The sequence below is a fragment of the Takifugu rubripes genome, chromosome 9 (assembly GCF_901000725.2).
Source record: "Takifugu rubripes chromosome 9, fTakRub1.2, whole genome shotgun sequence".
Classification (NCBI taxonomy): Eukaryota; Metazoa; Chordata; class Actinopteri; order Tetraodontiformes; family Tetraodontidae; genus Takifugu; species Takifugu rubripes.
In genome coordinates, this window is record NC_042293.1 from 3,098,699 (window position 1) to 3,115,548 (window position 16,850).

The 16,850-nt window shown below is 46.1% G+C and overlaps 1 protein-coding gene across 4 annotated transcripts in view; it reads right to left on the reverse strand.

The window, feature by feature from the left end:
• The window catches only part of shank3a (SH3 and multiple ankyrin repeat domains 3a), a 111,924-nt gene that overhangs the window by 72,615 nt on the left and 22,459 nt on the right, over positions 1 to 16,850 (reverse strand). For 3 of the 4 annotated variants that reach the window (XM_029841471.1, XM_029841470.1, XM_029841468.1), the window contains exon 2: positions 10,943 to 11,370. In XM_029841471.1, the coding sequence (XP_029697331.1) occupies positions 10,943 to 11,248 (306 nt within the window). In that variant the 5' untranslated portion in view covers positions 11,249 to 11,370. Of the gene's footprint in view, positions 1 to 10,942; positions 11,371 to 11,551; positions 11,694 to 16,850 lie in introns of those variants that run through there. The other variant, XM_029841469.1, reaches the window with a different exon arrangement.

The following is a 16,850-nucleotide window of genomic DNA, read 5'->3' on the forward strand; positions in this document are numbered from 1 at the left end:
TTTAGTGACCATCAAACTGGTTCAGAACCGGGGGAAGTAGTGGGCTTCCACTGATTCCCATCATCACCAACAGGATTGTATGATTGGTGAATCACCGGGAAGGTTGGTAGCGCACCTCCAAACTGTATTTATTGCTTTTTTTTCTGATTAATTAAATGTCAAAATGAACAAAGGACTCACGCACACAATAAAAAAAAGCTGGTAAACATCCTGGATTGATTAGGTGGGGGTGAGCGTCAAAACTCCCCTGATGAAAAGCGATGAATTGACAACGCCACGACTTTAATATTTCATTTCCTGTGATGGACTGATTGAGCTGGGCTGCGTTTGTAATTTACAGCCGTGGGTGTTGACAATTCAGACCGTTGGGTCGTTAACCAGCGATTAACCAGAGACAACAGAGAAGCGGACCAAACCTGGACGGCAGGTTTTAAAAAGATCTGTTTTTTAAATATTCAAGATTCTAATGAGGCACATTTCTTTTTTGATGCAAATATAGCAGCAGAATAAGGAGAATCATATCCAGGAAAGTGGGCAGGATTAGTGCTGTAGTGTTTACACACGTAACAGCCAGATTCTTGGGAATGTTGAGACTAGGATGGTTGAGAAGGGAGCATCCCAATAATCTAACAAGGACAAGAAGCCCAAACAGAAATTGCAGGGAAAAAAACACAGGCCGAATCTGTTGTAACATAAAACACTGGAGAAATACTGAAACCCACACATGCACACACACACACACACACACACACACACACACAATGAGCAGCAGATCATTGACTGGTCTGACTCCTTGGTGTCAGTGAAAAAAGGTTCCTGCTTTAAAGTGCAGCAGAGGTCTAAATAAAGGCTGTAGTGGACCTTTCTGTGGGCCCGGCGGTGCCTTTGAACTGCATTGCAGAGCCAGACTGGATCTGACATTCGGAGCATGAATGAGGAGAAGTGCGTGATCGCAATAGAGAGCAGACAAACAAATTAAGTGCGGAACTCAGGAAATCGGGGCCAAAGAGGAGAGATGAGCTGAGAAAGGCCATGACAGCCGAATAATCTTTGAACACAGAAAGGGATCATCTGTAATTATTAAGCGTGTGTGTGTGTGTGTGTGTGTGTGTGTGGGGGTGTGTGGGTGTGTATGACAGCACAATCAGAAACACAAGAGGAAACTGGCTGCAGTGTTTTTTTAAGTTTTAAAAAGACACAGGAGCTGTACCTACGTATCAAATCACACCGTAACATGCACCAAATTTTGCCATAAACTTGTCCCCAAAAATCTCAATTTAGAGCCAAAAGACTTCTTTCAGTTAAGGATCTCGATTAAGGCTCCTAGAAAGCAGGAAATCTCACAGAACACGCACATTTTAAGTCATAGTCATCTTAGTTGACCAGTGGCTCCCACTGAAACGTTAATGAAACGTTCCCGCAGAACCCACAGGAGCGTCATGGTAACTTCATCACGGTATGTTGAGAATGTTCAGAAGGTGTTCAGGTGGGAGACATTGATGCCTGGATGCACACTGTCAAATTCCACAGCTTTTAATTTTGATTGAGAAAAATAAACAGACTGAAATACGACAGAATTGCGAAAATTCCAATCTACTCTCTCTCAAATGCACCACCTAGTGGCCAATTTAGATACCGGAAACACTGAAAAAATGGACTTGGAGGCAAACCTAATGTTCCTTTCATTCCCACATGGACGAATATAAATCAGATCACTACGTATTATAATGGAATATCAGAAAATCTTGGACTTCTGATGCGATTTTAGTGTGTGACGACTTATGGATGAGGGGGATATGATGCAGAGCACATCGATGTCTCCATGCTTCACTAACTCTAACATCAGAGAATATTCCTGAGGTGGAATAAGAAACATCTGTACATTCAGCATAAATGCTGCATCCCGTCCTTCTGCCAGAGCACATGTGCTCCCGTTCGTCCTTGCGTGTTGTCCCTTCATGTCAAGCTCATCCACACGCTGGCCGCCACCCTGGGCTATAGCATTCATCTCCCCTCTTCACACTCCTTCAACAAGCCTTGATCTTTTGTCTGCTCAAATTAGAGACACAACTGAAGGATAATTTGACAGGAGTTTTGGGGCCTGAGGGAGGACAAGGAGACAAACTGTAGGTCACACTTGAAGAGCGATGAAGAGGGGAAGCGTGAAGGAACACAGAGAATGTGTTATGTTTTCAATTAACCACTAAATTACACGGCCCCTGGCTACACACGCATCAGTGTGCATCTAGAAGGTAACAAAGTCCAGTTATAGAAACATCTGTCAATTAATCAGCATGTCTGCAGGGTGTCGGGGGGATTCTTTTTGATGGTTAAAAGTTGTGTTTATACATTTGCCAAAACGTTATGTAAATCCTCTTAAAGGTCACGGAGCCAATGACGCCCAGACCACCTTTTTTTTTAAAATTTTGGGCTATTTTGTTCTAAAGTAAAGCCAAATTAGAAGCCAGTGTCAACAAAAGTTGAAGTCAGTGCTCAGAGGAAGCAAACACAAACCGACACGACCTCACTCCACATCTGAATCCCAAACGCAGCCCAAAAGTGCCTCTCTAATTAAGACACATGGCGCGCGTGTGTGTGTGTGTGAGTGTGTGTGTGATTATGCAAGCAGCAGTGATGTACAGAGGCAGAGAACCACTGGAGTATCTCTGTAGACCCAGATGCATCCCGCAACAATGAAGGTAGACATGACATTGTTGTCGTCTTTCACCAGGAAGTGATGCATCGACGGCGAAGACAGAAGAGAGTGAACCTCCGTGGCGAAATGGCGCCGAGTTGATGGAGAGTAATGACTCTCACACGGCCGTGTCTCAACCTCCCAAGACCTCTGGCTGTCACCGGTCACATGACATATGCACTAATTAACAGTGCTGAGCCTCATATGGATGCAAGAGAAGCTCGGGGTCCTGAGCGATGCCCCCGTGGGATTAAACACATCGCCGCTCCGGCCAGTACGTGCACATAAGAACCCACGACCTGCATCTACAATGCTTTCACAAGTGTGTCGCGAGATACAACGCACATACTCTGGACGTTTTATAAAGCAACAGATTCAACTCTATACAAAATAAGCCCATGGCCCCCAGATTTGGGAAAGTTCATCTTATCAGGGAATCACTGGAGCGCAGCAGAAGGCCAAGAGTCAGTGATATTAAACAGGATGTCAGAGGCGACCGTGGCCATTCAAAAAACCATCTGAGGTTGTTATCTGACTTTATTGTTGAGAAAAGGACCTCTAAAAAAGAATCATTCCAATAATTCAAACCTTTATTATCACGGCTTCAACCTGCTGGTGCTAATACACTGAAAATTATACAACTGGGGTCCGCCCGAGTGTGGCTGTGCGGTTCTAGTATCGACACACGCGCATCTTAAATGTCAACACTAAGACAAGAGAAGCCTCTGAGTGATTCTGGGGGTAAGAGGCCCCTGGAGTTCAATTAAAGCCATTATAAAGAAATGGAAGGAATAGCGTAAATGTGCCTACAGCCGGTCGTCGTCACAATCTCAGTGAGCCTGTGGGAAGAAGAGCGGAGAGGGACGCCACAAGACACCCCTGACAACTCTGAAGGAGCTTCAAATGCAAAAGAGACAAGAGAAACTCTGTGTGTGTGCGCGCATGAATTGATGGCAAAAATAACCGTCTACTCTGGTCTTTAGGGTGTTGCTGATGTGAACCTGAAGCACCTTTAAAATCTGTTTCAATAAGTTCCAAATGTGTTTTTGCCACATTTTTCTCTGATCATCTCAAAATTCCAAATAAAACAGGTTTGTCAAACGTTGCTTCAACATAATTTCGGTGGCTTTTTTTTTCCAAAGAAAAGGAAAGAAAATTGATATTTGATAAAGGCTCTGCATTGAGAAGTGATAAATTAGCATCATTAGCGGTAGCCTGGGCATCATTAGACCGATTATTTGATGAACTGGCAGCAGACGCGTGTCGGTGCAGCTGATGCACTAACAGCTCTGTTTCTCATTCGCACTAATCAAACACGATGAGCCTGTTATTCATCCCATGTTTAGTGTTCCTTCAGAACAGAATAATAGCGCCGATCCTCACATTCGCTAGTCTGATTAACACACTGCCCAGGGGTTTGAGTGTGAGCCATTACCTTCACACACCCATGAGACCAGTGTCGCCGGGCCAGCTGCATTGATTCAATTAACTCAAATTAATGGGTTCTCATCAAAATTCAGGTACCTTGAAAGATGTCATGTGAACGCACATTATTTAGAAAATGCTGAGGCTGAGGTTTCCCTAATAGCAGAGAACGGAGCACCATTCACACCGTCCACTGATATGAATGGCTGAGTTTAATTTGGTGAGGAGAGCGGGAAGGGGGGGGGGGGGGGTCCGAGATGTTTGATGGACTACTGTGAAGATGCAAGAGATTAATTTTAAAAATGTTTAAGATTTTGAAATTTCACAACAGGATTGTATGTCAGAATCTCAAAGGGCTCTTTCCCCTCCTCTTCAGCAGATCTTTCATCCTTTCATCAGGTCACATCGCGCTCTCTTAACTTTCTCCTCAATTCTCTGGCAGTAGAGGACCTGACTAATGTCCATTTGTATGTGAAGCCACAGGAAAAAAAACAGTTTCAATTTGCTGGGAGCCAGTGGACTTTTATCTGTTATCTGCAGAGAACTCTGGACCTGAATATGTAAAGAGCTGCAGACTGTCATTACAGGTCAGCGGCCAGGAGCAGCCACTTCATCTCCACCACTCTGTCCGGCCTGTATATCTTGATCTCTGTCTTTTTAAAAGCGTGTTGATCTCAGGAACATGGCGTCGTCATTAGTGCAGTAATTTTAAAAAAAAATGGAAAAAAACAGACACTCTACTGCCACTGCAGAGTGTAAAAGTGTTCTTTATTGAAGAAAGACCACTTTTCACTCGCTAAACGTGTCAGACAAGTGTGTGTTTCACAGAAACGCCTGTATTTTGTGAGTGTGTTAGATAAAACTTCATTTGCATTTTACGCTGAGATGGATTTTATGTCCTAATCTTTGACTTTGACGATAAGCTCACCTGCGTGCCATCAAAGACAATCATAAATACATTATTGGCGTTTCCAGGATGGCCCTGATCTTTCCCAAGCAGCATCAAAAAGCATCAGTTGAGGGGTTATTTATCGCTTTATTGTGTGAGGCTCAAGAAACAACAGGTTAAATCTAAGCTAAAAACTGAAAAACGACAAGCCTCTTATGTACCACAACAACCACGGTGGCTCAACCTGTGACTCCGTAAACATCTGTGCTGGCACCAACATCTGCCCTTTGCAAACAAATCAAGTCAAACAGACTGTGTTTGCAGGACAGGATGTCTGCATATCGTTGGGATTGTACTCCCACTGCAAAGTGTTTTGTGGAGCGGTGCGCCCGAGCTGGTTGCCAGGGAAACTTGCTGAAACGGTCAAACTGACCAATAGGGGTTGTACATTACAGCTAAACCTCCACCGTGATTCCAAAACCATGAAGGGGACAAGCTCCAGATATACTTGCAAATATTGTGTCGGTAATTTAGCCCTGCACTCTCCTGCTGTAACAAACACCACTAGCTGTACTTAATACCTTAGTGAGTCTTATTAGAGCGGCATTATTAGCTACCTCTGAATCATTTGGAGCACACCTTTCACCTCATTTGTAACAGAAGTAATAAACAATCATCTTGTGATGAGTCAGAGTTCAACGTGGCTGCATCCTCATTATCTGTTAGTTTTCCAGAGTTGTTTTGCGTCTACGTACATCACAAAGTCCTCAATACAAGTTTTCTCTCAACAAGCGCTGCAAGGTCACACGAGAGATAATGGGATGCATTTAGAGGCTTTTTAGCAGTTTTTCCTTCCCCAGTGTGACCCTGCACATAGCTGTAAGCATTAGCATGACATTTGTGCCATAAAATATGCACGGGAATCGGCTGGGACGCCATCAAGCCCTCTTTCTTCCACAAAACCCAAACGTGCGCTGCTTGCCGTGCACACAAGCCGGTACCTGCGTTTATGAGCCTCCCCCCGACTCAATGATAATCAAGCTTCAGTTCTCATCACAATATGCGACGGCAGTAGTCACCATCTGGACTGGATCTCATCGCTAATGTGAACCAACGTACTTACAGTACGCACAATTAAGCTGGCTGCAAACAAGCTAGCTGGGACTGAAGCGGCGAGGTGCGCTGGCTGAGTGACAAGCTGCTCATCTGCACCGCAGACGTCCCCAGATCAACCCGAAGTGACACGGCGATGGATGAAACCCATGTTATTAAGCCCAATAAGGACGCACGTGACACACGCCACACAAACAGCGTAATCGATAATGTTCGAAACGGTCAACCGGCTTAATCAAATAACGTCCGCTAACTAACTGCCTCCAGCGTGCGTCGCAGGCCTGCACGCACACGTGCATGAGCAAGAGTCTGCATACAGCAGCGGCAGCTGGCAGAATAAATATCAATTAACTTCCTCCTCTCCATTACTGCAGACAGGCAACAGTTAATATGGCAACAAGATCTCCAGTTCATCTCATTAAGAAGGAAGAACTCCATCTAAAACCCAAACGATCACTTGAAAGCTAAACCTGCATTACAGATGAACAGCTACACCAGCACATCCACCCTCTGCGTCTGGTTGTGGAATAAATGCGTTGCCCTCTCCTATTTAGTTGTTCACAGAGGGATTATCACAATGTTGACGCAATGGTCCCGGTCTAGATTCTAAAAAACAGAAGAGGAGGAAGCAAGAAAACAACAGCAGAGACGACAGCAGCCATGTGAAAATGAAGCAGGAGCAACATTGTTAAGCAACCAGAATGGATCAATAAATCAATTAAATGGCTGAGAATTACCAACACCACACTGATTTGTGACCTGGTTATATTAGTCAGAAACCCCACCACCGTGTTTTAACACTGTAACACTGTGTTTTCAACAGACAGCAAAACTAAACTTATTTCCCTTTTTTCCCCACTTCATCCACACTGAGGGGGACATATTGGAATAGAGAACATCCAACTGGGCCAGACAGCCCTCCAGACCCCCCAGTGTGAGGCAACGGATACAGGAAGGGTCACATGTGGCGCTTGTGTTTAATATGAATATAGATCTATGGCAATAAAATAAGGACAAAACTAGTTTATTTATTAGCTGTAAATTAGGTCCAAAGGTGAATATTGCTTCAATTTACTGAAGTTCATGAGCTTAAAAAGCCATTTTGTTATCATCTTTAGAGTCAAGGCTATTTTACTGGCTATTAAAACTGTCAGAGATTTATATGTTGATCAGTAACACAGCTGAGAGTTCCGATTTACATATACAAAGAAGAAAATGTTTCTATCTGAACACTGAGAAAAGACACGAGGAGAGAGAGGGAGTAAATAAAGGTTAAAAGGTGGTGAGTACGAGTAAATCGGAGCTTCTTAGTTGCTGAGAAATAAATGATAGCGGCTGAAAAAAGACCCTTGCTTGCTGCTTCAATTTCAAAATATGATGATAAATGATTCAGGCGCCAACTGAACAAAAAAACCAAAACAATATCTGTAAATCATTTAGCAACAGGAGTCAGCTGGGTTAACCTTGTCTGCATCAAACCCCAAAACCGGCATATTTGTAGACGTTAAATGAAAGATGTCGAGTGTACGTGAAGAAAACGACACCCTTTTTGGCCTCATGGGACTACGGTGAGATTTTTTTTAATGCTTCAATCAGAGCGAAGCTTTTCCTGACATCACTGAAGCTGCACGAGTTTGCGCTGCAGGAACAGAAACCAAGAGCCCGACACTCCATCATGCAAGGTTGCTCTCGCTGGCAGGGGATTTAGCAAGCCGACTACATCACAGGAGCTGTTCCGCTCCCCCAACATCCTCTTTCCACGTAGAAAACCTCTTCTCTCTACCATTTTTATCTACCAGGACTTGGAATGATGGAGTTGCGTGATTGGTAAACGGTGGAAAAAGTGACCCTTAAAGGCCAAAACCCAAATCATCTACCAGATTTCCCTGTTGCCAAACACAGTTTGAACCCTGTAGAGCCTGCAGACCACAAAATTGCTCTATGTGCAAGGCTGAACACGCGCCTTGGACCTAAAAATGCTGGACAACAAGTCGGAACAGAACGCCAGCGCGGTAATACAGCCTCTGGCGTGCAATCCCCGAGACTTGACAATGAGTTTTACCAAACCGGTGACCTTGTGCGAGCGGAGAGGGACGATTTGGCCGACGATAGCAGCACAATGAGAGGGAAGGAATGAAAATCTGCTTTAGCTGCCGGTGGAATGGAACGCGCACCCGCTCAAATGTGCAGCTCAGGACGCCGCCAGCAGAGCCGAAGATGTGTCACCACCGGCGGAGGAAGCCACACACGCGTTTGAGTGCGTCAGAGTTCACCAAAGGCCTCGGCCTCTAACTTCCTGCAATTAAAAAGATTACGGCCCATTACGAGGCATCTGAGAGAGGGCAGAGCCAAGCCAGACTGTCAGGTGTAGTCTTCCTCCTTACGGAGAAGACAAACAGGAATACTTCGCTGGCCTGGTCGCTCGCCAGTCTGAACAGAAATGAAACAGGGAGGATTTTGAGCTTCACCTTTACTGCAACTGTAGCCTCGCACCTCCTCACACGACAGCCACAACTCCCATCTGCTCTATCCCGTAAGTATTCCAGGTTCCAGCGCCCCTCAGTGCGCTCCCGGTTGTTAATACTCATTCTGACTCCATTTTATGGCTGTTACAGCAACTCTTGCTGACAGGGCGGCTATCAAGGTCAAATCTGACTTGCGTTGAGATGAAAAGGATCAGCGATCTTTGGACCTGGAGCTGGTGACCGACCGGTAAGGGCCATGCTCGCTTTTCAGGAGATGAATGTGCCGTAATTTTACGCTTCACGCAGCATTGTTAAATTGCTGCTGTAGGCTAGGATTTGACTGGAGGCCTCCATTAAGGGCGCCAAGCGATTCAGGCACCATGCTGGGTTTCAGCTCGTTGACCAGATGCCTCTAACGAAGTGCCAGATTCTACCGACTCGAGCACTGGAACAGTCGGGCCAAAGCTTTTTGGTCATAGGTTTCATTGTCATTGACCAGAAGGCACAGGTGGAATTTTATTATTATTATTTTCATTTCTCTACGGTTATTTAACACGTCATTGATAAAGTTGCCCAGTGTCTTACTGTGTGATGTAGTATGAGTTCATCATGGGACTTTCCACATGACAAATCCCTGTGTTGTCTTTGGTTTGATGCTTAACCACCTTTTCAGAGTAATTAGCTGGTGAAGTCACTGGCGATTAATTGAAAGAGTTGAGGCGCCGGGATAAAAGTCTACAGGATTAGACTTCGTGACTCGCTCCAACATAGACGCCTCCCCCCCCCCCCACCCCCCACCCCCTCGCTGAGAAGGGAAAATGATCTGTTGTGTTTTATCTTCAAATGATGCTTCATTCTCCTGTTCCAGGCCTGAAACACAGCAGGAGGTGTGTAAATCCTCCTTTGGGTGGACGATTCTGGCGTAATCGCTCACTCGGGGTGGAGACGAGTCACTTTTGACCATCTCCACCGAAGACTCAATCCATCAGATTCCGGCCATCTGTCATCAGCCTCCATGTTTGTCTTTTCTGTGTTTGTCTTTCTTTCCATCGCTGCTTCTTTCTTTATTATCGCCCAATTTTCCTGTACTAACTCTTCAAGTGAAACCAGTGATCTGTTGCATGTCTTTGAGTTACATAAGCACGTTGAGGGACGTCTACTACCAATAGGATTAGGCTTTATGTGTGAGTGTGTGAGTGTGTGTGTGTGGAGGTAGAGGAGGGAATCAGCCCTAGCTGAGGGAGCACCCTTTCATTTCATTGTTTTCCTCTTGTTTCCTGTCCTTATTCCAAGCCCGCGGCGCAAGAGGCTAAATGAGATGCAACAGTTATTTTAGCAAACGAGGTAACCAGCTAGACCAATTAGTCAAAATGTTGGGTATCATCTGGCACCTGAGGAAAATTCTGCCTGCATCACACTTTCAGACTAACGTACCGGGGGGGGGTCAAAGGTTTCAACGTTGCTGTTCCAGCCACACGTGCCTTCATTTAAATGTGACAGCCCAAACCTGCCTCATCCAGGTCTGTGTGTGGACCGGACTTTCACTCCGACGTCAAAGCTCATTTGCAGCTACATTTTACTGGAGGGCGTCTTTGCCCGTGAGCATAGAGAACAGAGGAATTTGTAGCAAGGAGCCCTGTGAGACCAGAAAAGAGGCTTCGCTGCAAACGTTGCAATAAATGTAGGCCTGCTGACACATTTTGGCTGCTTTCTCATTGATTTATACGGTCTGTAAGCTTCCGGAGGCTCCTGTGCACTTTCCTCACTGGATTCTGCACAATTGCGCAGTTGTTATCCCTTTTCACCGTCTTGTTGATCTATAAGATGCTAGATATTCGCAAAGGAAGGGGGGGGGGACTCTTTGGGAAAACTCCTGTGTAATAATTTTAGTTGAGGAATGCCTGACCCTCCCTGGTCACGACGCCACAGAGAGGAGGAGGAGGGGGGTGTGGAGGGGTAAAAGGAGGTCTGACAGCTCAGGTGCAACTGAACTGCCGCCCTGCGTGCTCTCAAAGATACCCCCCCCCCCCCCCCCCCCCCCCCCATCACACCTTAAGTGGCCGGTTGTCAGCGTCAGCTGAAGCTCAATTAATGAAGAGGTAGATTTATTAGCATGGAACAGGCGTGGAGTGAAAGCCCAGGAGCCAGCAATTACAGTACAGTTGCTAAGCGTGCATGCAGAAAAGAGGTTAAAAGAAGAAAAGAATCAAAGAGGTGAGGAAAATCATTTGCATGCAATAAAGCACAAAAGCAGACAGAAGAGCGGGAGGAAGCCTCCGTCAGTGAGGGATGAGGAGAGGCAGCTTCCCTCTCTTTTATTCTGTCTACAGCTGTGGCCACGGAACAGGCTCTTACCGTCTGTTGCAGGTCTGGGATTCCAATGCGGATAACCACAGTGTTGCCTGTCGGCTCCTCCATGGGTGCCCCTGCACTGTGGTGCTCTGCAACGGGACGGAAAGCCTGGACGCCAGCAGGGGAGGGAACGCCACTGTCCTCTTCCTGGGAGCTGCCGCTGTCAGTGCTGGCCCCCCGACTGCTGCTGGCTGCGCGCGTGTGTGCGTGTGCGTGCGTGCGTGAGGGTGAGTGTGTGTGCTGCTGCTGTTGGTCCTGCCGTGGAGGGCTGGGTGGCTCATGTTTGCCGGCTGCCGGGCGCAGAGGCATGCTCCGTGGTAGAGGCTTTGCCTCTCTCTCTCTCTCTCTCTCGCTCGCTCTCTCTCTCTCTCAGTCACACACACACACCAGTGGTTTTCATTCACACACCTCTTACGACGTGCTTCGCTTGCCTGGGAGAGAAAAAGAGCAGGAGAGCCAGGCAGAGAGCATGAGAGAGAGAGTGGGAAAAAGAGAAGAGGGGAAATGGGGGGGGGGGGGGGGGGGGGGGGGGCACAGAATACATAATGAGTAAAACTAAGGAGAAATATGCGGAGGACAAAAGAAACGTCATTGACAGCAAAAATGTCTCACTCAGCGATGAACAGAGCAACTCCGTGCACGTTAGCGACGCACTGATACTGCGGTGACATCACTTCAGCTCACAGTGAGGGAATGTTTGCTCGGATCGATGCCGGACAGGATTTGGCCTTCATGCTTTACTTTATCTATTTGCACTGGGTGGGTGGGTGGGTGGGGGTCCCCCGGAATGGCTCACAAAGGTTTTCTCAATGAGGATCGTTCCCATAGATGCTGTTGTTTCAGGCTGGAGGGTCTGAGAATCTCTGGTTACCGTCCATCAACGTTGACAGGAGCTGGAGTAACGTGGGCTGAAGTTCAAGTGCTCTCAAGGAAAACGTTTGTTTTTCTTACAGTACATATATATAAAAGTGAGCTGTAATCTCACCACTTTATTGATTTAGATCCATACAAGAAGAACCGGGCCACTTGGTTTCTGGTCCTTAAATGGCTTCATCTGCTGCTGGTTTCTAATCAAGCCAACACAACAAATATTGACAAATACTGAGGTCGGGAAAACGTCTCCAAGACTTCAGTATAAGAACTTTCAACAGACACCCTGATGACATGAACTTTATATTGACTTTATCTTGTAGAGAGATTCAATAACTGATGACAGCACTGGCTGATTCTTAAATAGGCCTCGTTTCTCATTAACACTAAAGTTGAGAGGCTGCTTCCCATAAAGAGACCAACTTAATTCCCTCTCATCATAACCCCACCAGAGTTTTATGACTGTTTTATGACAACTTAAATATTCAATGAGGTGACTTTTACTATATGAGCTTTCAAACAAAATGAGTTAAAAATATCACTGTCCATCAATTGTTTGACCAATGCATCACCAATTAGAGCAAGACTGAGCTGTTGAATGCAGCATCCATCCATCCATCCACCATCCATCCATCCATCCATCATCCATCCATCCATTATCCAGCCATCCATCCATCCACCATCCATCCATCCATCCATCCATCCATCCATCCATCCATCCATCCATCCATCCATCCATCCATCCATCCATCCACCCACTCATCCATCCATCATCCATCCACCCACCCACCCACCCACCCATCCATCCATCCATCCATCATCCATCCATCCATTATCCAGCCATCCATCCATCCATCCATCCACCATCCATCCATCCATCCATCCATCCACCCACTCATCCATCCATCCATCCACCCATCCATCATCCATCCACCCACCCATCCATCCATCCATCCATCCATCCATCCATCCATCCATCCATCCAACACTGCCCTTTCGTCTCACTCACTTTAAGAAAACAAACCTAAGGAATGGACAACAGCCATAAAAATCCTGCTTCTTTTGTACACCATTGTCTCACACAATGTTCTGTCATATCCAAAAGAACATCTTATTTCATAAAGTAGATTGTATTTAGAGAGAAGGGATTCCACTCAGTTACATGTTGTTCTGATCAAACAGAGCACAGCTTGCACAGAGATGCTCCATGACTGCCACTGCTGGGCGCTACAGTAGGTAATCCCATTAGCATTAGAGACACAGCGTGGCTGTTAGCCTTAATACATGAGGGGATTTACTATATCAGTCTATGTAAGGGCAGCCTGTCGAATATTGAAGCAGCGACAATTAATAATTCTATTTTAATACACAAAAAGTCTTTTGTTGTAAGAATACCATTAGCAGCAAAATGGATATGACTTGAATGATTTCCTGCTGGAAAAATAAATGATAAGACATCCCAGATTTTGAAAGATTATGTTTGGGAAATGTGGCAGGGGGACCTAGCAAACCCTGCCAATTAGCACTGATGAGTCCCCCAGATATTAGTGGTGGAGCAAAGAAGGGATTTCGTTCTATTTGCATCAGACAGAGACGATGAAGAGACCTTCATTCAAGCATCCTGTTGGAGCTGCATAACAAGAGAAAAGTCATGGTCATTATGGATTAAACTTTCATGTTACTATACCTCATATATGCTAGCATAGTAACAGCATTAAAATCGAGTACAGAAGTTAATGTTGTTCATTCATGTTGCTCGTTAATTTTTCTCTTTAATCTAAGGTCTGAGCAGTTCCACTCATATACTGTAATAAATGAGCTATTTGATATTTGAAATTCAAATATTTGCACCAACGCTCTCAACCAGAAAATGTTCAAAAAGCAGTGAAGAAAATGGAATTAAACGTTCTTAACTTTCTCTTGCAACAACACATTTTTAACCTAAAAATAAAGCTGCTTTTCCCAACGACACAGAGTTTGATTTATATGCTGGCAGGACACAGGACACGCTGAAGCTGTCCTGTCCCAGGGAGTACCGCGGTGACAAGCAGCATTAATCGTACAGACGACTTGAAGGCCTTCCTTGGTGTCTCACTCTTACTCTTCTAAGAGCTAAAGCAACGCTGTGATGTCAAAGCGGACGCACGTGTCGCCGTTTGGCCTTAAACTGCACTTTACAGCAAAAGCAGTGCACCAGATGAGAGACAACCACCATCCACGCCACTCACAGCTGCCGGAGGCCGCGCTGCAATGTTGCACGGCACAACTCTCAGGTTTCACCCCACTTTATGTTGCAAATGACACTGTCGCGCTCTCAACATTTGGAGAGAGAGACAGAGAAACAGAGAGAGAGAGAAATGTGCGGGCGGAGATTAATAATACATAGACGCATTCTGGGTCAGAACTGCTTCAAACACATGGTGTGAGTGGCACTGGAACAAAAAATGGAGCAGGATGGAACATAATAAGGGACACGTTTGCTTTTTGTGTGCATAAAAGCTGTTGTTAATGCAGGAAGGCGATGGAAAGGCATCACCACGGGGAAACACCAAACATGGTGGGAAGAGTGAAACCAGCAAGGTTTACTGGTGGTAAAGCGTGGACAGGTGAGTGAGGGCTTATTGTTGTCGTTAGCTGAGAGTGGGAAGCGTTGGGGAGTCGTGAGTGTATCTTTTAGGTTAATGCAGCAGCCCAGACTCTGTCCTACTGAAATTGCTGGAGAAGATTAAGAGAGTGGACTGGAATTATAAGGAGGGAGGCTGACGCCCAGGCTTAAGCTATCAGCCGCTGCCTCTCTCCTCCGCTCAGATCTTATTCAGCTCACCCTTCGCACCCTGTCTCTTATACCCGGCCACAGAAAAACAAAGTGAATAATTCATGAGGGCGCATGGATCTAGCGTGAAGTACGCCAGTATGTGAAACATCTGCTTGGCTTTGAGAGTCAAGCCGTAAGAGGTGGGACGCTTGCAACCGCGGCTGGAATCCACCGCCTGACATCAGGTCGGCCGTGTCCCCTCTAACGCTACAACCGTGAGCAGGGAGGGGAGATAAAGTCAGTCGGCGGAGGCACGAAGCAGAGAGGCCTGGAGAGGACGCGGCTGTGACAGTCAGGTGGCCGAGAAAAAAGGAGAGGGGAAAATCAAAGCCGGAGAGGCGAGAATGAAAGAAAGCGAGGAGGCAACCCGGCCCACGGCCTGGAGTAAATGTGATAAGTGCTCACAGAGCCGATCAGAGTCTGCTTCACGCTCCACTACGCCTGCGAAAGTGAATGTCACGGCTGAACCCAAACCAGCTTCACCCCCAATAACACGTCGATGACGGCGCGCTTACCCCCTCCCCTCTGAAACAGTCATTATCTGCAGCTTAACCACTCGTCGTTAAGGCAAATAGGACCTGCTAGTTCCCCACCTGCTCCTGTGGGGGTTCAGAGGTGACCCCTACAGGTAGCAGGTCCCCACTAGGAATGACACAATTAGCGGCCATAGCATGAGGACTTAGCATACTAAAGACGTTTAAGGCACGAGGGCGGGGGAGGGGGTCAGGAATGAAACAGGTGGAATGAGGACGGAGAAGAGGAAGAGAAGAGGAAGACCCAGCAAGACAAGACCCTGTGGAGGAAACGCAGATCACCAAACACGAAGGACAAAAATAACGTCAACGTCAACTTAGATTAGTCACGTCGATATGGAAGCCGTCGCCGCCGTAATTGGATGTTGTGAGGACGCAGAATCAAGCGGTAACACTTGCCAGCTCCCATAAATATCAGGGTTAGATCCTCTGTAACCAAAGTGTAACGAAATTGTAAAAAAGTTGGAACAAAATTGTGAAATAAAGCAACAATTTCCTCTAAATTCCAAACCTGCTCCTGACCTGAAAACACACATTGGAAAGTTGCTGCCTCAGCACACACACACTCGCAATTGTCAACAATCACACATAAACTAGATAATCCCCCCACACACACACACATACACACACACGACAGAGCTGGCTCAAATGGATTAAGCACTCAGTGTAAACAATATAATGCCTGACCCTCTCAGGGAAGGCACCACAGGCAGAGGCCCCATATGGAAAAATTAGCCATGTGCTAAAAGCTTTTGGAATCAATACTCTACAGTAGTTGCATTTCAAAGCCACCGTCCCTTCCCAGTTTGCATGGGTTGACACAGCACGCAGATATGAACTGTTTTCACACACATACACACACACACACACACACACACACACACACAAATCCAACTATACCCATGACAGCTAAATACCAACACGAAGCCTCAGCCTTCACGATGTCTTCATTTTCCACGGTGGCTTCGCTTTTTTCGACATAATGCATGCTCTGGTCCTCACTCAGTCACATGTTCAAGGAGAAACACACACACAGACACACACACACAGACACACACACACACACACACACACACACACCGAATGATAGCTGGGTGGTCATAAGTACATGAGTTGTATAAAATGTATTGCTTTTGGTTTACAGATTCTATCTATCTATCTATCTATCTATCTATCTATCTATCTATCTATCTATCTATCTATCTATCTATCTATCTATCTATCTATCTATCTATCTATCTGTCTGTCTGTCTGTCTTACCTCCTTTTAATTCGTTCCCTTCTCTGACAGATTTATTCTCTCTCTCCATCTCTGTATAAATTCCTCCTCTGCTGCCACCGACAGTTTGGAAGCATTTCATGTTGATCTCTGTGATTCCAGGGGTGCTTCTGGAGCGGCAGTTGGCTCTTTGATGCAGCTGCCTATTAATAATCAATGGCCACCCCAGAGAGAGCTTCATAAAGCCTGGCAGCCAATTAGGACCCGTTTCACCAGGCACTGCATTATATACATACTCTGTAAAAACCGGCTCAGGATCCTGGTAGGTTAAGGATGTCGCTGTCGGGGTCAGCCTATTGGCATCACTTTCAGGGTCGGAAGCGATGCTCCTTGGAAGGTGACGACCATTTTTGTGGGGGATCTGCAGATGAGTTCTGGAGACATCTGTCCACGTTCACCCCTGCTTGCTCACCTG